Source organism: Arachis stenosperma, chromosome 9, assembly GCF_014773155.1.
Source record: "Arachis stenosperma cultivar V10309 chromosome 9, arast.V10309.gnm1.PFL2, whole genome shotgun sequence".
In the NCBI taxonomy this organism is placed as follows: domain Eukaryota; kingdom Viridiplantae; phylum Streptophyta; class Magnoliopsida; order Fabales; family Fabaceae; genus Arachis; species Arachis stenosperma.
The window spans coordinates 5963428-5983039 of NC_080385.1; the positions used below are offsets into that span (position 1 = coordinate 5963428).

General features: G+C 32.1%; 2 protein-coding genes across 3 annotated transcripts; both read left to right on the forward strand.

Moving 5' to 3' along the window:
• Positions 1–3624: 3624 nt before the first annotated feature.
• LOC130947577 (uncharacterized) lies at positions 3625–7498 on the forward strand. 2 transcript variants are annotated; one of them, XM_057876279.1, is made up of 3 exons: positions 3625–3745; positions 3969–4331; positions 5817–7498. In XM_057876279.1, the coding sequence occupies exon 3, from the start codon at positions 5840–5842 to the stop codon at positions 7088–7090; it is 1251 nt and encodes a 416-aa protein (XP_057732262.1). In that variant the 5' UTR covers positions 3625–3745; positions 3969–4331; positions 5817–5839; the 3' UTR covers positions 7091–7498. The 2 variants fall into 2 exon arrangements, with proteins under 2 accessions (XP_057732262.1, XP_057732261.1); XM_057876278.1 differs by having other exon boundaries at positions 3658–3745; positions 3979–4331.
• Positions 7499–11195: 3697 nt separating this feature from the next.
• Positions 11196–14076, forward strand: LOC130947710 (F-box/FBD/LRR-repeat protein At5g53840-like). Its single transcript, XM_057876412.1, has 4 exons — positions 11196–11399; positions 12003–13274; positions 13362–13547; positions 13715–14076. The coding sequence occupies exons 2-4, from the start codon at positions 12021–12023 to the stop codon at positions 13916–13918; spliced, it is 1644 nt and encodes a 547-aa protein (XP_057732395.1). The 5' UTR covers positions 11196–11399; positions 12003–12020; the 3' UTR covers positions 13919–14076.
• The last annotated feature ends 5536 nt before the right edge of the window (positions 14077–19612 follow it).

The window sequence follows — 19612 nt, forward strand, 5'->3', positions numbered from 1 at the left end:
TTTGCGAAAAAAAAATAAAGCAATTGATTTATATTCACTATTATGTCAAAGCATCAAATATAAAATTAAAAACTAATCCTGTAGAAACAAATGTAAAAGTGTGTTTGAAATGTCATATTATTATTAAAACATACTAGATTAAACTAAAAATATACTAGACTAATATATACAAAAATCAAAATAAAGTAATTCTTATTTTCTAAGTACTCTATTTATTAGTTCCTTCTCACTCTTGTATACTGTGTAAACTACTGCCTCACTGTACTCTATATATTTTGCTATGACTCTATCGGAATCTGAATCTTTCAAATTCTTTGTCATTCTCCCAAAAATGGTTTGACATAAATTTAGTATTAGATGAAAACATAAAATAAAAGTATGACATAAATGATACTAATTGCTGAGGCCAACTTAAGTCCGTGATAATTTTGAAGTAATTGATAATTAAGAGATTAAAATGAGCGTTAAAAACTTAAAATATTTATGGATTGAGGTGATATAAGTTGACCTATTTGGTCGACCTTATGGTTGTATATTATTATGAGTTAAATTTCAAAGTGGTCCCTAATTTGCACTCAACTCTCAAAGTGCTCCTTAAACTTGAAATGGCCTCAATATTATCTCCGAATTTAACACATGTGGTTCACGGTCGTCCCTGAAGCATTTTCTGGGGAATATTCTTTAACGGCGCGCTGACGTGTATGCAGAGGCGCCACGTTGGATATCTAACGTGGTTGTTATAATTTTTTAACTCAATTTAGTCCCTGAATTATTTTATAACCCTAATCCCTAATTTATTATCAAAAACCACTCTGTTTCTTCTTCTATGCTCTCATTTATCTTCTCTGTCATTGTTGAGCTGCCATTGTTGAACGTGATTTGAATGGGTCATGATAGGTGTAATAATAGTTGAAGTACCTGGTGGTGTGATAATTGGTTTGGCCCTTACTTCCTTGATTCTGGCATTGAATACTTTGCAAGCATTGTTGCATATGTTGTCACATTTTGGTTGGGAGGGGAAGAAGGCCCGACTCCATGCATCTATTCGTCATTTGGAAAGGTACTCTCATGCTTCCTTTTTAGCTCTCTGAATTTTTATCATCCCCTTAATGAATCCCTCTTGAGTAGTATATCTTACACACTCCCACAATAATCCTCTAAGTTCATTGTCTTTCCACCGCTTATCGAAGTTTCTCCGCAAGTGATATACACAAAATTTGTGGTGGACATCAGGGAAGATCTCCTGTACAGCTGTGATTAGCCCCTACACAAAACCACTGAAATTAATAACATACAATATCGGGACCCAAAATAGTCCCTCACCTTACATAAGTGACATCAAAATAGTCCCTACACATACATAAGTGACATCAAATTAATCCCTATACATGTATAAGTGACAGCAAATTCATCCCCACGATTTATTAAGTTCTACTCCTACCCCATTTTGGGTGTAGCTCCCTAGATCCTCATGCAGCAGCTCAAGAAACTACCTCCAATTATTCGTGTTCTCCACTGGTACAATGGCATCTGCAATGATGTAAATGGCTGCCAATATTTGTTCACCAAATCTGGTTTTCTGGAATGCTCCATCAAGCCCTATTAGAGGTCTGCATCCCGCCCTAAACCCATTCTTGCACTCATCCAGAAAAATATACATCTTGTCAAAAGTGGGCTCATCTGCGGCGTTAGAATGAGAAATTGTTGTGATGCGCACAGTAGAACCAGGGTTGCAATTCAGGAGAGTCTCACCATAGTCTCTCACCATCCCATATTGTGCAGCTGCATCACCATACACAATGTGCCTTGTATCTCCAAGTTCTCTTGTCAGGAAAGATTTGTCCAAGTCCAAGTCACATTTGTTTTTGAAGTATGTTAAAGTTTCAGAGTGCTTCAGATTTGGAAATTTCCTAAGCTTCTTCACCAACTTGTTTGCTAACCACCCTCTGTTAGCTAATTTATTTTTTTGTCTCCCTTGGGCATGTATGATCATCATTGAAGGTTTTAACTTGCCAGCAAACAATCTCACTATCCTTAGAGATATAAATAACCCATGGATATTCCTTACCCCTACATAAAGCCCTGCATCGTACATTATCATTTTTCTTGAATCTAACTCTTCTACCTTTCTGGATGCAATACTCCCTCACAGCCTCCTTAAAATCCATCTTCGTGTTGAATTTCATCCTTACCTCTAATTGGAGTTTTCCGAACCTTGTTTCTTCTCTGAAAACAGGAAATGAGTCATCATCCTCTGAGTTAGGGGTGCTTTCATTTCTTCGGAATGTCAAGAATTTGTCCCATCTAACTCATCATGATATACATCATGAGCATCATAACCTCCAAAATTTGGGCTTTCATCATAACCTCAATTTGCTGCCTCCATCCATCATGACCCATTCAAATCACGTTCAACAATGACAGCTTAACAATGACAGAGAAGACGAAGAAGAGCAGAGAAGAAGAAACAGAGTGGTTTCTGATAATAAATTGGAGATTAGAGTTATAAAATAATTCAGGGACTAAATTGAGTTAAAAAATGATAACAGCAACGTCAGATATCCAACGTGGCACCTCTCCATACACGTCAGCGCGCTGTTAAGAAATATTCTCCTGAAAATGCTTTAGGGACGACCGTGAACCACATGTGTTAAATTCGGGGATAATATTGAGGTGATTGCAAGTTTAAAGACCACTTTGAGGATCGAGTGCAAGTTCAGAGACTACTCTGAAGTTTAACTCTATTATTATTGCTCACATTTCAATTATCCATTTATAACTTTTATAATTTGTTAATGCTATACTTGAAATCATAAAACATAATCCCAAATAATAAACAATTAAACACTCAATTATAAATTATAAATCATAAATCATAATATTTAAATTCTAAAACTTAAATAATATATTTTAAAAGTTTAATTTTAATGTACTGAGTGTAAGTTTTTTTGAATGACTATTGACGCGGTCAATATAAAAAGATAGTTATTTTTGCTAATATAACGTTATGTGATTAAAATGATTTTTCGCAGAGAGTACATCAAAATTAAATTTATATTTCAAACCATAAATCATAAACTATAAATTCAAACTTGATTTTATTTTGTTTCACTTGCAAGTGTTTTTTAAACCATAAATCATAAACTATAAATTCAAATGTAAATCGAATCAAGTACTACTCCACAGCACATATATTGAATCAAGTTGATTCGATTTACTACTTATATAGATTATCGCCATTTCTTATTTATTAACTTTAAAATATAAATATCAATAAAAAATATTACTATTTAAATTTAAATAAAATATAAAAATGTTACAATTAAAAGTATTTTAATGATGACTGAAATTATATGTTATATAAATATAATTGATTATTTTATATTTTATATTATATAATTTTTTGTTATTTCTAACTTTAAAAAATTCTAAGCTTTAACTTTTATGTAATCTTAAAAAATTATACTTTATAATAATCTTTTCAATACTAAAAGTTCCTTCATCTGCTAAAGAGTTAAAATTCTAATAAAAATATAGATTATTAATTTAATATACACAAAATAAACTAATTATTATTTGCTTGGAACCAAGACGGCGAGTTCCCAAGCATGAAGCGTGCTTCCCTCTTCATTCACTCATTAATTCGCTCTCAATTTGAATTTCTTTCTCATTCTCACTCTCACGGTCTGATACTGAAAGGCTACAACAACTTTCTTCACCACACAACACAAATTATTCGGACAAGGTAAGTCTTATGTCCTTGCTGCTTTTTTCCCCTCTTAATATTTCACCCCTCTTAATATTTACGGTTTGAAAAATAGCTGTGTGTTCTTCTGTGCCTATATGAGATCAGCAAATTGTGTTATAAAAATTTCAAAATTCAAATGATGATTCCTTTCCTATGGCATAATTCTATTTCCAACACTATATCATGTGTTGCTGTTTATTTCTCATGAAATTCATGATAGTTTGGGATAGTTGATGACATTTTGGGTCATGGTTCATCGCCGCCGCATGTTCGCCGCCGTCCCCGCGCATCTCGCCGGATCCTCCGCGTTGTGTGCTGGCGTCTGGTCTCTCTCCTCCGTCTGAGCTCGGCTGCTCGCGCCTCTCTCGCCTCCGCGTCTGCTCGAGCGGTGCTTCCTGCTCGTGTCGTCGCCGCGCCTCCTCGCGTCTCCGCTTGAGCATTGTCGTCCCTCGCGTGCTTGCGCTCTCCCTATCCCTCATATTCTGCTAGTTCTTCGCATTGTAAACATAAGGAGAAGGACTGCCGCAGTGCCGTCAGCTTCTCCGCGTGACATTCTTCTCTGCTCATTGGAAGACCACCGAAGGTTATTTAATTTCTCTTGCTTACTTCTTTCGTTTTCAATCTGTTGTTCATGAAAAAAATTATGATTTGGTTAATTTAGCTATGTGTTCAAAATGATTTAGTTAAAAACAATTAGTTAATTTTGTGTGTTTGTGAGCTCTGATCTCTTATGATGCTATGTATATAATGTAATTGACTAATTGCTTGGTTATCAATTTATGATGAGACTTGAATTTGTTGCATGAGAAGCTTGTTAATTTCTTAGTTATCCTGCTCATTGCTGATTTTGTGTTCGTGTGCTAATTTTGAATTTGGAAAGAAAATGTTTGGAGATTGGTATCTAGTTATTTAGTTTTACTTTGTGGTTATGATATTATGATTCTGCTAATAAAAATAATAGGGATGCACCTTATTTCCAATTTTAATTTTGAGGGCCCTGAAATTATCATTGTTAGAATTGATTGTTAATTGCCTAATTGATTAATGGTTAATAGGTTCCGTTGCTGCAGTGTGATTGTTAATTGCTTAATTGGAATTGATTGCTAATTGCTTAATTGATTGTCATTGTTATTGTGTGAAATTAAGATATTATTGTAGTATTGAACTATTGACTAATAATATGTCTATTTTATTTTAGAAATTGAGACTTGATTGTTGTTAAAGTGTTGAAGATATATATTTCAAAATTTAATGTTAAGTTTTTTACTATTTTATATTGTTATTTAAGTAGGACCAGGTTAGCCGATTCAATCAATAACCCATCAGTTGAACTAGTGACCCAGTAATCTGATTGGTTTGATCAGCTGTTCGGTTCTGATAACTATGCTTGGAGTTGTTTTTCCTTTTGTCACTTTGCTGAATTTCGTCTCAAGACCCTTGTTGATGATTGTGTTGTGTGACTTTTTATGAGTTAGGAAGTTGAACTTATTTGTTAATTATATGTTAGCACTTGGTCTATATTATTAGTTGAAAATAGCTCAGGACATGTTCTTATTGCAATAGATATGATCAAGACTTTAGGACATCTTATCTTTTTTTTTTCTTAATTAGTGTAAAAACTGAAAAACTGAACCGAACCAAACCAATTCTCATTAGTTTTGTTTGGTTTGATTGGCCTCACAAAAAAGTCGAACCAAACCACACCGAACATTTTATATATAATTGGTTCGGATAACCTTTTTCCCAAAAAAGAACCAAACTGCAAACCGAACACCCCTGTTCAAGAGCATGCTTACATCGGTTGAGCGACCAATTGTGGTTACCACACTACAAGTAGCTATAGAATTTATATGTCAATGCTTAGCAATAAATTTATTGTTTTTCTTTCCCCTTAAATCTCAGTGAATAAGTATCTATATGAACATCAAGTGCTTGCATAATGGGCAAGCCATTATCACGTTCTTTTTAAGTTTGACTGCCAAGTGTTTGATAAAATGCCTGAATGAAAAAAGGTTACTCTTTTTAGAGTCATTACTTGTTTCCATTTGTTTTGTGTGTTATTTTTCAGTTCCTCTATTTTTCTGGGAAGTAATGGAACTGTCTTCTGGAATTCGGAAGCTGCTTTCCGGTGTCAAAACCAACAAATCTACACTTTTTAACCTGAACTCAATGCTTTATCACTGTTATCAAGATGTTTCCAACCTACAATGCTATCAGAATGACTTTTCCAAGCTAGAAGAATTGACTCGGGTTCTGGCGAATGTGGATGCAATTAATGGAAAACTTGTTGACACAATTAGTAATTCAACCATTTTTGATGAGCAGATTAAGCATGATATGTGTACCTTCAAGTCTCTTGTCCGGGCCTTTATTGGATCTCCAACAGTTCAGCACAAAATGAACCATGTTCTGGTCTCCACCATGGGAACACAAAATGAACCATTTTCTCCTTTCAGTCAAGCAAGAGAAAGAGAACCTATAGTGATTGATAACCTTGCCAAAGTGAGCAACTTTCTTGATGTTTCTACTCAACAAAGGAAGGTAGTTCGTTTCAAAGTGTGTCCACAAGCAACCCAGCACCGCATATTGATTGGTACACTCAAGGAAGTTCTGAATAATTTTAAAGTTGATTTGGATGCTTTGGATTCTCAGGGCTTAGACAAAGATACTATAATGGGTCAGCAAATTGTTCTTACCTGCTTGAAGTTTCTCACTGAAGCTGCTGTTTCCAATGAACCTGAATCCACTTCATGGATGAGGCTTTCACCTTCAAAAAATGTCAACACCTCTGGTTCCCGGAAATGGGAAGATGTTCTTGAGATGTTCAATGATCTGATCGAGTATTTTAGAGCCGAAACAAGATTAAAGTTGCATGTGGCTAAGGCTGAAGTCATGAAAGAAGGGCTTTTGCAAATCAAGGACATTTTGATTGACAACAGTATTGGATACAAGGAAGCTAGACACCAAGAACGCCTGGTGCAAAAGAAGCTTTCCAAAACATTGGGACACTCATCTCGCTGCTTATTCACACTATTATTATATTACCTATTTGGAAGAGTCTCAGATATTGAAGTAGATATGGCTGGTGGAGTTTACAAGAGTGGAAGCGACAACAAGAACTTGTTGTGTATGGGAAGAATTTTGACTTCAGATAGTGAGAAGATGATTGGGCGCGGTGTGAAGCAATTGGATAAAGCACTTAGCCTTTTCAAGTTTGTATGGGAAACTGCTGAAATGAAAGGTCATTTGGACCTTCAAGGCCATTTGTGGTGTGTTGGAGAACACAACAGGGTGCTTAGGTACAGAGGAAACACATACTTTCTTCATGGCATTTGCCTCTAATCTTGGAAACTCATGTAGTTGTTTTCATGTGAATTTGATAGTTAAGAACCGTTAAATAACAATTTAGTCACATATGTCAAATTATCTAACGATTCTTAACTATTAATGTCGCGTGAAGACAACTGTATCTGAGTATCTTTACAAAATCATTCAACCTCTATTCTATGATTCTTATTCTTTCCATAGCTTTTGTTGTCACAAACAAATATTCAATTGCAAATTATCTTGTGTATGTGCCCATTTTCATATGAATAATTTAGTTTATTAGATTTTGAAACAGTATCTAAATGAAGAATGGAGGATGCTGATATAGGATTCAAATGTGCCTTCCATAAATTCTATGTACCTTAACTCTTCTTCAGAAAATATGCCATAGGCCAATAAGAATAAGCATAGATTTTAATTTTTTCCTACTTGATTGATGCTATATCTCCACTATCTAAAGCCATGGGAAGTAGGGAACAAAATAAATTAAAAATTCCAGTTCTCCAATTTTTAAGCTTATCGCTAAATGAAAATACGTAGAGCAAGATCATGATAGTTCATCATCTTGCACGAAAAATTTTGCTAAGAATTTTGACATATTACAAGGTGTCACATGGCCAAACTTTGAGATCATCAACACACTGAATACATATAATTAACCACACAAAACAAAATTGCATATCGTTTCATATTTAGGGTGGGAAAAGTACACAATAAAATTTCATGTGTAGTTTGATAACGATCCTATCCTTTAGGTAAGGCATAAAAAAGATTTTTGTCCTATTTTTTTATGTTCTGAGAGTAAATAAATACTCTTGTTTTATGTTATTCATTTTTTTTCTCAATAATGTGGCCCAATTTTTTTATTAGTTTTTATTTTGTTAATTTTTAAAATATAATAAATATGCAATTATAAACATTATATGGATTAAATTTTAGTTGTTAAGAAAAATAAAATAATTTTAAATTATTTTTTTAAAATTATATATTATATATGTAATAATACGTAAATTCTTTTTTTCGGTTGCGTTCATTTCATTTTGCCCTTAAGTCAGGAAGAACCTACGTAGTATATAACGAGTTGCCTAATCATACGTATATGTCGACAAACTGAAAACTATTTTTTTGAGATGATGATGATGATGATTATGATTAATGGGTGTTAATTTGATTTCACACGAGCTTGATTAATAAAAAGTTAACAACTATTATAAGAGAAGGAAAATGTTAGGGAATAAATTTTGTTATGAATATTACTCAATACTTTTAGTTAATATTTTATTTTTATATTATTAGGAGTTAAAATTTAATATTTAAAGTATAAAATATTAGTTAAAATTAATAAATTTTATTAGTTAAATAACATTAATTATTTCTAAAAAAAAAATCATCTGCTAAGCAATATACAAATGTATTTAACTTACTTAAAAGTGAGAATATTTCTAAAATAATGTTTATAAAATAAGAGAGTATAGATTAATTATTTTTATTTAAATTATATTTACAAACATTATATATAGCCACACAACGGTGCATTTTAACATGGTTATGCTATGGTGACTATATAAACTAATTACGATACTTTAAAAATATTGTTAAAAATTAAAATAACATTTCAACATCTCCTCTGCTCCCTTAACATTCTTAGTTGTCAAGGAATGCTTTAGTCTTTAAAAAATAACATTGAAAACCTAAAAAAATTCTGCCCCACACAATGTAGCTGGAGGGGGAATATCGGCATCACTAGCATCTTGGTCCTCTTTCTTAGCGAACAATAACCTCTCTCTTATATATATATATATATATATATATATATATATATATATATATATATATATATATATATATATTTTTTTTTTTTTTCTTTTATCTATTAGATAATGTTTTCTTTTAGCATTTTATTTGAGAATGTCCCTTTCTTTTTATGTAATGTAGTCCATATGTAAACTCTTTTTTAGACAATAAAAATCCAAATTTTTGTAAATAAAAACTGAAATTTTAATAATATTTTTTAAAATATTTTTATTTAATTTAAAAATTTTTTAATTTTTATATTTATTTTAAATTAAACATAATTTAATCTAATATATTTTATACAAAACACAAACTTAATTTAGTATTTATTTTTTAATCTCTACTTTTTAATTTTTATGTCTCTTTCAAACACAGCCTAATACTATTTCATTTCTTTTAGAGCTTATTTAAAAATTATTTAACATGAAAAAGAATTTATTTTTATTTAAAATTTAATTTCATGATTTGAAATGTCTGTAATATATTAATATAATAGAATTTAATTTTGAAGAATGTGAGAGTAAATTTGAAAATCAGACCACTTTTAGAACTAAACTGATGATCAAACCGGTCAGGCTACTAGTTCACTGATTCAAACGATAAATCACAGGTTGAATCGGTAAAATCGATTTCACGTAAATAAAAAATAAAAATAGTTAAAAACTTAAAACATTCAAAATACATATCTTCACCAATATTTTAAGAACAACCAAATCTCAAATTTTAAAAATAACTAATACAAAGATAGACATAAAATTAGTTAGTAATACTATAATAGTATCTCATTTGACATAATAAAGATAATAATCCATGAATTATTCCAAGGAGTGATTTCAAAGTCGGGTACTACTCTTCGTATGAAAAATGTGGAGTTACATCTTAATTGGTTTCATTTTGATTTACATTTTTCACATAATTATTAGCTCCATCATCATCCCCATCATCTTCCAAATCCAATTGATCTAGCATTATGAATAATGTTTCACAAATCAAGATCAAGAATAATATAAAATATTTTATAATGCATACCACAACTAAGAAGCTTCTCACAATATATACATAAGAATGATTTTTTCAGATGCCACAACTTGTTTACAATGGTCCCATGTAAGATTCATTTGTGCTCTATTATTTTTTTTTATTACATTTGATGCATCAGGACTCAAGAGTTTATCCTTATTTTTGCGAGAATGGTGTTTCTGATAATGTATTTGCTGAAGCCATTCTAAAATAATATGGAATAGCAACGGTATAAAACAACAGCTATTAGAAATTCACATAACCTATTCTTTATTCTTTATTGAGCAACCCTAAATTCATAGCAACATCAATAAAAAAACTATAAACCCTAATAATCAAAACAAAAATATAATCTAAACAGATTCATAATAAAAAATTCAACAAATTCATAATCATGAATCAATAAATTCAACTAGTTATAATTAACAACATAACATAAGCAGATTAATAATAAAAAATTCAACATCATTAATCAATTATTTACTCACTGAATCAAATTAAAATCCAACTAAATAATTACAAAAAAAAGATATAGAAAACGCAGAGAAGTGAGGACTGAGGAGACCACCAATTTGTCCAAGAGAGGACACAACAACGACGACGAAGGAAGCAAGGAGTTGCGACAAGACAAATTGCTTGCGAGCCAAAGACGCAATGACGCAGGAGAACCACAAAGACGACGTCATCGAAAACGCATCGTATCTGGTGAGACGAAACAAAAGAGATGGCTGGCGGTGAGGTGAAATGAAGTTAAGAGAGACTGTGGTGTGATGAGATGAGGAAGAGAACCTCCAAAAGGAGTTGGAGCGGGTACTGGAGATTGGGATGCCGTTTAAGACATTAGGATTAGGAACTTCGAGTGTTTTTCTAAAAAAAAAAAAAAACCAAAACAACGTGATTTTAGTAAAGGAAAAAAAAAAGAATTTTGAACCGACCGGTTAATCAAAACTGCCAATTCGTCGATTTTTATCAAAATCGAATGGTTTAATTCGGTTCTATCTAGTTCTTTATCTCCGTGATTTTAGTAAAGGAAAAAAAATTTTTTTAAATTGGCCGCTTACATAAAACTGCCAATTTGTCAATTTTAATCAAAATCGAATGGTTTAATTTAGTTCTATCTAGTTCTTTATAGTTTAGCTTATTGGGTCAAATTGCTCAACTTGATCAACTAAATGACAAATTTACTAATTTTTCAGCCAGGGCCGGTCCAATTCAAATCTTCTAATTATACTTTTTGGTCTGATTTATAAAAAAAAATAAACATAAAATTTCTGAACAGAATTCAAATAATTTATTTTTAATTATTTCAAAAAAAAAAAAAATTCTAACTCTTGAACAATTTCTAATTTCTAATTCTCTTATGAGAAACCCTCAATTTGAATTTCTCTCATTCTCACTCTCACGGTGAGACTGAAAGGCTGAAACCCTAGACCCTAACATTCCAAACGAGACGTGTCTTCAACGGCTACAACTACATTCTTCACCACATAACACAAATTTTTCGGAGAAGGTAAGTCTTATGTCCTTGCTGCTTTTTTTTCCTCTTAATATTTCATCCCCTTTCATCATTAACAATGAGCTTTTGGTTATAGATGATGTATAATAATAGTTAAGTGGGGTTAGAAGAAAAAGAAAATTACGGTTTGAAAAATAGCTCTGTGTTCTTTTGTACTTATATGAGATTGAGATCAGACAAATTGTGTGATACAAATTTCAAAATTCAAACGATGGTTTCTTTCCTATGCCATAATTCTATTTCCAACATTATATCATGTGTTGCTGTTTATTTCTCGTGAATTCGTGATGGAAATTTACACAGGTTGTGATAGTTCATGACATTTTGGGTCATGGTGATGAAATTTACTATGAAAATCTCAACCCTGTAAAATTTTACGAGCTACCATGTTGAATTAAAAGGGTTGGCTTTGTAAAGTTTTACGAGCTGCCATTTTGAAAGTCATTCATAATCAAAGATCCCCGTGGTCGCAGATGAATCATTTTGGTTAATATGTAATACATGTGTTTTTCTTTTTCTCTCTAATTTTAATTGCGTAGGCAGTGATTTACTATTATATTTTGTGGTATGTATTTATGATGTTATACTCCCTCTCAGTACTGTAGTTGAGAAAAAATGGACCGGTTATCTGGTCTGCCGAAAACTATACTTCATGACATTCTTGCAAGGTTGTCGGACAAAGATGCTGCCAAGACTATTGCTTTGTCAAAGGCGTGGAGAGACACATGGTATTCATTTCCCAATCTATCTGTTTGCAGTGGGGACTTTTTTACTATACATGATATAGTCCCAGGAAGTAGTCATAGGTTTAGCAAAATGCATATTCTCTTTGACTATGTTACAAAAAGATTGCTGAGGCTACGTGACCAAGGCTTAGCAATCAAAGAACTTAAGCTCAGTTTGACAAATTTATTAAACCCTACACGTGGCTCCCACCATGTTGATCAGTGGATACAGATGGCCAGTGAAAATGGTGTCAAAGTACTAGAGCTTCACCTCACTGGTGGGTGTATAGGGCGAGATTATAGTCAAGACAACTGGTATGACCTTCCACTTTGTGTCATTGAAGCCAAGTCACTTGCTAAGCTGGAGTTGGCCGGGGGAATCAGAATTGACCAAGAATTTTTAAATCATTCCATGAAGTTTTCCTCGGTGAAATCGTTATTTTTAAGTCAAGTACTTTTCACGCATGAAAGGATTATTGAGCATCTTATTTCTCACTGCACTCTTATTGAACATTTAACCATAAACTATTGTTCCGTATATAACCATCTAAGCATGGAAGATCCTCTAGTGCAAAGGAGTCATCGGGTGAAATCATTATTTCTAAATGGTTTACAAAAGCTCAAGGACGTTGATGTTCAAGGAATACAGGAAGTACAAATTGATTCTCCAAATCTTCAGAACTTACGTTATCGTCCATTGGATTTTGATGCACCCTTCAAGCTGAATTTTGATAGTTGCACAAATTTAAGATGTTTGTGCTTATTGTATTTGCAGAGCACTGCTATTGCAGACAAGTGGTTTCTTGAACTGTTTTCTAAGTATCCTTTTCTTGAGAGTTTGAAATTAGGTCATTGTTCTATGTCCGAGAGGATTAATATTTTGAGTGCCCAGCTCAAGGTCTTTAAGTTATCTCATTGCTCTAACTTGAAGGAGATCAACGTTGATGCTCCAAATTTGTTATCATTTGACTATGTTGATGATAACAAACCTGTTATATCTTTTTTAAGAGGTTCTAATAAACTTGAAGTCAGTGTTTGTACTCTCGTGGATTTACGGGACTTTTATAGCTTGAGGAAATTTATCCGGAATATACCACAAAACATTTTGGCATCTCTCTCCCTCTTTATCTATGAGCAATTTCATGTAAGTTTCCACTTGCTACTTTGTTGGTTCTTTTTTCATTCATATTGATATGTGCCTATTTGATTTTATGTACTCTGAATTGTGTAGGATTATACATATCTGCATGAATTCCAAGTTTCTTCCACCCCTCCGAGTATCAAACATTTGGAGTTTAAAGTATATTCATTTCCAAAGAGTGAATCTCCCTATGGCCATCTTATGCATTGCTTGCTTTCGAGTTGCTTTCCAAAAACAATTTCATTCAGATATAGTCGTCGTTACACATTCATTGAGGTATGTCATTTATTATTTTCAAATTTTCTGTTTAATTCTCCCTTTTACAAATTAGAATTGTACTTTCATTCCAGCACGGTCTTCATCATGTCAAATGCATTGCCTTTATGCTTTTTCATCAATATGTTCTTTCTAATTCCACCGCATATTTTTGCGAAAAACAACAGTTCTTCTATGAGATGCTGATGGGCAGTAAAAAGGGAGAGTGCCATTGCAGTTCAGGTGATAGAAAGTGTTGGTGGCATGCCTTGAAGATTGTCAACATCTCTTGTTCATTCATGACCGATGAGAACACTAACTTTAAAGCAATGCTTGATGCATCGCCGAAATCTTCTGATTGGAATACTATCACTTTTAGTTTAGAGTTGTAGTTGCTATTATCAACCTATAAACATTTCTAATTAGAGTTAGAGACTTTGATGTTGACGCTTAGTTACAACTTATACATCTATGTATGTATTGAAGTGCCTGTTATTATGTAACCGAGTGTATTAACGTTTTAAGTTTGTTATATATGATCATGATTAGTATGTATGCTTATATTTACAGTTTTCTATACCAGGCAACAATTTTCTTCAGGAGAAAAAATAATTTTACTAGAAACTTGTATTCCTTTTACAACAAAATAATATGTAGTTCACAAAAGAAAATAGTTTTACATAAATTTAATATTGCATAAATTATAATTTTAATTACGTAAAAGTATATAAGTTGAGTTTTGTAAGTTGGTTTGTTTGGTAGATCTTTTAGTTGTATATTGTTATGGCTCACATTTGATTTATAGATTTATATTTTTCATGGATGATTTGTTCTATTTAAACATATATTTTAACCTTTGATTGAAGCAGCTTTTCTCCCAACCTATATATAATATGATTATAAATTTGTTCTAATACTTATAAATATTGTAATTCTTTTGTTTTAATGTTTATATATATCTAAAAAATCTGAATTTCAATCTAATCGTTTAAAAAGAGGTTGAAAGAAATTCGGTGTTTATGCACTTGAACAATGATTTAGTCTTACCAGTTACATGATCTTCGAAAATTTATTTAAAAAAGAAATATAGTTATTATAATAAAAGAGTATAATATTTTATACAAGTATGTTAGATATATATATAAAAAGTTAGTTATCAAATGAATTATTAATATAAAATATATATTAAAATATAAAATATATATTAAAAATAAGTCAAATAATATATATATATATATATATATATATATATATATATATATAATAATTAATTAGGTTAATTTTTTTTGTGCGTATAGTATTTTTGTATTTTATAAGTCTTTTTATTTGTGTTTAGGTATTGATATTTTCATGCAATACTCAGATTCTATTTCTTAAATATGAATATATCAACATAGTTTCTTTTATATTTTCTTTTCTTAATCTCACTTAAATTTTGTATAATATGATATCACATGCACTCTAACATTAACTAAAATTAAGAGAGTAGAGAATTTCCGAAAGAGAATTAGAGGATTTGATGCATAGCATTTTTTCTAAAATATATTTTGTATATATCCATTATTTTTAAAATTTGTAATAAAAATTATTTATTAAAAAAAATAATATCTACCAATTTCATAAATTTTATACAAAACTATTATGTGTAATAAAAAAGATAAAAACATAGGTGAAATTATCTTTATGTAAAGATACTAATTGAAAATCATTAAATAATTTAACATATTTGATTAAGTTGTTATCTATTTTTAATTATTAAAATTTTACATAAAAATAATTATATGTGAGAATTAATAACCAAATCAATCACTATATATTTAATTATTTATATATAAATATATATATTATTTAATTTATTTTTAATATATATTTTATATTTTGATATATATTTTTTAAGATGGACTAATTTGATGATAAGTGTTTTATATATACACAACAAAATTAATTTTATATTTATAAGTTGTAGATTTGGAAATTGTATTTTTTTTAGAAGTATAAGTTTTTTATTTAGCTCAGTCTTCGTAATACTATTCCTACGATAGAGTTTATATTTGATTATGGTTTAATTTTATCAAGCATTTGTCATGATGTCAGAGTGATTCTGAAATCGTGCTTCATTGTCTTCGGAAGTGCCATAGTGTTAAAGAGATATAGAATATTTTAGGTATGTATTCAGTTAACTCGATTTTACGTGATTGACTCTATAGAAACACAAAAAGTGGGGATATTTTTATTTTTTTCTCAACCATCTGGTAGGAGTAAAAATAGGTCAGGTGACCTGTCAAGAACCTGCAACTTGGCCTACATCTGACCTGGTATAGCATATTAAAATATAAATAAATACAAAAATATAAATAAAAACAAAATATTCTACATTCTGTTAATAGGCTTGTTAGATCTACTCGACTACTCGAGCCTATATAAATAAATACAAAATTTTTTTTAATTAAAATAGTTATTATAAATTTTAAATTTGTTATACTTTATTATAAATATTTGTTTTATATTTTAAATACTTTAAAGTTTAGATATTATTATAAGGATTGAATTTAGTATATTGCATATAAATATTTTTTTTAAAAAAATAATTTTTTAAATAATTTTTATTTTAATAAAAAATTATATATATCAGGCATTTTATCAGATTTTAAACCAGGCTAAATTTAATAACAGGTCAGACTTAATATTTAAAATAAAATCTATAATAAGTTACCGGTCAAGCTCAAGCCAGTTTAATACGTTACAGGTCTGGCCTATTTCCACTCCTACTATCGGGTGAATTTGAAGAGAATCGTGATTTATTTAATATTGAGGGGAGTGCTAGTAAGGTGGTGAGTTTGATTTGTAGTTCAACAAGGAAGTTTCTGAATTTCATACTGTAACACCCTATCACACTCAACTTTACGCTTAAGCCGTAAAATAGAGGTAAAGTAGTATTACGACCTCTAAAATAAAAGTGTAGATGTAATAGCAGAAGAATATAATAAACTAGGAGTCTTAAAGAACAGATAAAATAAAAATCGCGAATGAAAGCACAATGTTCAAAAAACGAGTTAACTTGCGTGCTAAGAAAACTATAATTATCAAGCATAAGATAACAAAAGTAGGAATAGAGGGCCAAAGATACAAAATAACAAGCTCCTAACTCAGCCCGCGAAGTCAAAACTGGCTAGAGAATATAGACACACACACACACACCTCCTAACTCAGCCTGCGAAGTTAAAACTGGCCGGAAAACACACACACAAAACCCAAATTTACATAAACAAAATCCAGTCTCTCTATAAGCCTCTAAGAGGATAAAAAGAACAAGTCGTGTGGAGAGAATACTAAGTACACATATATATATGACCATACAATCCAAAAAGTAACCCGACAATAACTTCGTTTCAGGAGCTCAGGCGCCTAAGGAGGTGCCTTTCGACCTGCATCTGAAAAACAACAACATAGTATGGGGTGAGAACCAGAGGTTCTTAGCATGGTAAAGGTGCCACACATATAAGATATAAGGTCCTGGGAATGCCAGAGGCAATCCTAGAACACCGACACTCAGATTATAAAACTTAAAGTATTAAACAGAAGTCATAAAAGGTGGTTCTCTAAGAGTAGATAAGCCTATCGTAACTTAATCTTGAATCTAAGTTACATTGCCTTTCCTCCATACCTCCATCTCCGACAACATATCACAGACAAATAAGCAGATAAAGGCAAACACAAGAAGGTTACAAGTACTGTAGGTAACAAATATACATTTAACATATCAAATACACTTAGGCACACCCAATTAATGCACAAACAAGTAATTCAAGTAATATGCACATGATACATGCCTGTCATATGGCTGATGAGTCTCATCTGTCGGTTATCAAACCAACCCGACAAGTTCGGTTTACTAAACCTTTGGACTGTCCCCCGACGTGTATCCCCATGAGTCTATACATAGTTTTTTCTCATATATATATCAAATCACTCAATGGGGGTACCATTCTCGGGAATTTATAAGTGCCTGGTCACGCTTACGTCGCAGGGTCAACAGAATATCGAGTTTTCGACCTGGTACGCGTGGTGGCAAGCCACGGTACTTTACCCAGGAAATCTCGTATTTCAGGTCATTTGATTATTCAAGCCAAGTATCATACATAATCATCCGTAACATTTCATAATTAATTAATCACTTTTCAGCTTTACTTCACCTCGAAGTTATCCCCATTCCCTAACTTCATCTGATTATCCGGTTTAATACTATTATTTATGACTAAAGGAAAGAAAATAGAAGTTTAGAAGTTTAGAATAGAGTTTAAAACTCAGAGAAATCATGTTTTCTGAAAAAGAGACCACGCGTACGCGTGGGAGTGTAATAAAACAGCTTGCGCGTGCATTCTCTTGTCATGCATACGCGTAGGTGAGTACTTCATGTCACGTGTACGTGTGAACATGCATACTAGCTTATTACGCGTATGCATAGGGCTACTCGCGTATGCACGGTCAAAATTCCATGCCACGCGTACGCATGAGCGTACGTTTTTCCAAAAAACTTATCAAACAGAAAGTTGCATAATTCGCCTATTCTAAACCCTAACTTCCGACGTGCATAACTTAATCATTTTAAATCGTTTTCATTCGTTTTTTGAATGGTATAAACTTCACGAACCCAATTTTCATTTAAAATAAGTTAAAAACAATTTGAGAGTCCGGATACCAAATTATACCTCACCGAAGTTTGGCCCAAAACCAAAATTTCACAAACTTTCTAAACCTCATTTCATTCCAAAAATCTCATTTCCATTCATTATCAAACCTACAATTATCAACATGGCATATCCTTCTTTGTCATCAAAATAACCACCATAACAATCCATCCCTCAAATCAACAATAATACACATACATTTTTCCAAAATCCATCATCCAAAACAATAGGTTACAACTCCTAAATTTATATATTGATATCCTCAAATCATGAAACAACAATCCACCAAGCATTACTAACCAACCAACAAGCATCAGACCACAACATGCTTCTTAACATGATTCTAAGCATTAAATATATGTACACACATTCCAACCTATCCTATGGTTATCTAGCCTAAGTTTTCACAAAACATTATATATTAAATGCAAGAAACCTAAATCATATCTTGGTCGGTTACCACGTATTGTCCAAAGGTAACTCACCCAAAATAAACACAGCCCCCCAAAAGTTCAATAAGACAGCTTCCTCCAAGTTTCAATATCCACAATTTTAAACTCTAATTATTTATTCACAACCTAATACACATTCATAACACATATATACCCAATTTAATACCCAAGGCATACATTCAGTAAATTAAATAGGATTTATGGTATCCTCACCTTACCTAAGCTTCGTATAAGCAAAAATGAACGTTTTTCTCAAGCTAATTAGATCCTAAAACATCAAAGAGCAAAGAAATTTAATACCTCCACTTAATTTAATAAAAATTGGGGAAGAAGAAGTGATAAACCCCATTTTGAGGGTTTATCTTGTGTCAATTTCAGGGGTTTTATCAATGATTCCACACGCTTTCTATATGAAAATACAAGACTTTGTGTTCCTTTTCCAATTTTGCCTCATGGATGAAAACATGCTTATTTTGCACTAAACTAGATACATTTCTAATCTTCTCTTGGTGCCATTCGATGCCGTGACCTGTGTGTTAAGTGGTTTCAGAATATAGGGCTGGGATGGACTGGAAGAGAGAAGGAGAACGGGCGCAAAGGAAGGGAGCATGAGAATTGAGCTTTGGAAATCTCAGCATGGGCGCGTGCGCGCACTTGACGTGTCCGCGTGGATTGAACAGCTAGAAGTCGAAGCCAAGAGCCAAGCCACGAGCCGACTTGCGTAGCGGCTAGGCCATGATCTTCATGGGCGCGCACGCGTACATTACGCCTCCGCGCACATTACAAGATGCCCCAGGGGTGCGCACGCGTACATTGCGCGTGCGCGCCGATGCTCGAATGTGATTTTTTTTTAAGAGCCACGTGACTTGGGCATGGAGGCAGTTGGGAATCCCATTTTGGGGAAGTGCCTTGGCGGGAAAAGCTTAAGAAGACCAAAGGAACAAGG

Excerpts from the sequence above, each read along its gene's own strand:
- LOC130947710 (XM_057876412.1), top strand. The coding sequence starts at position 12,021 with ATGGACCGGTTATCTGGTCTGCCGAAAACTATACTTCATGACATTCTT. Across the intron at positions 13,275-13,361 it reads TTATCTATGAGCAATTTCAT|GATTATACATATCTGCATGA; the intron begins GTAAGTTTCCAC and ends TGAATTGTGTAG. Across the intron at positions 13,548-13,714 it reads GTCGTTACACATTCATTGAG|TTCTTCTATGAGATGCTGAT; the intron begins GTATGTCATTTA and ends GAAAAACAACAG.
- LOC130947577 (XM_057876279.1), top strand. The coding sequence starts at position 5,840 with ATGGAACTGTCTTCTGGAATTCGGAAGCTGCTTTCCGGTGTCAAAACC.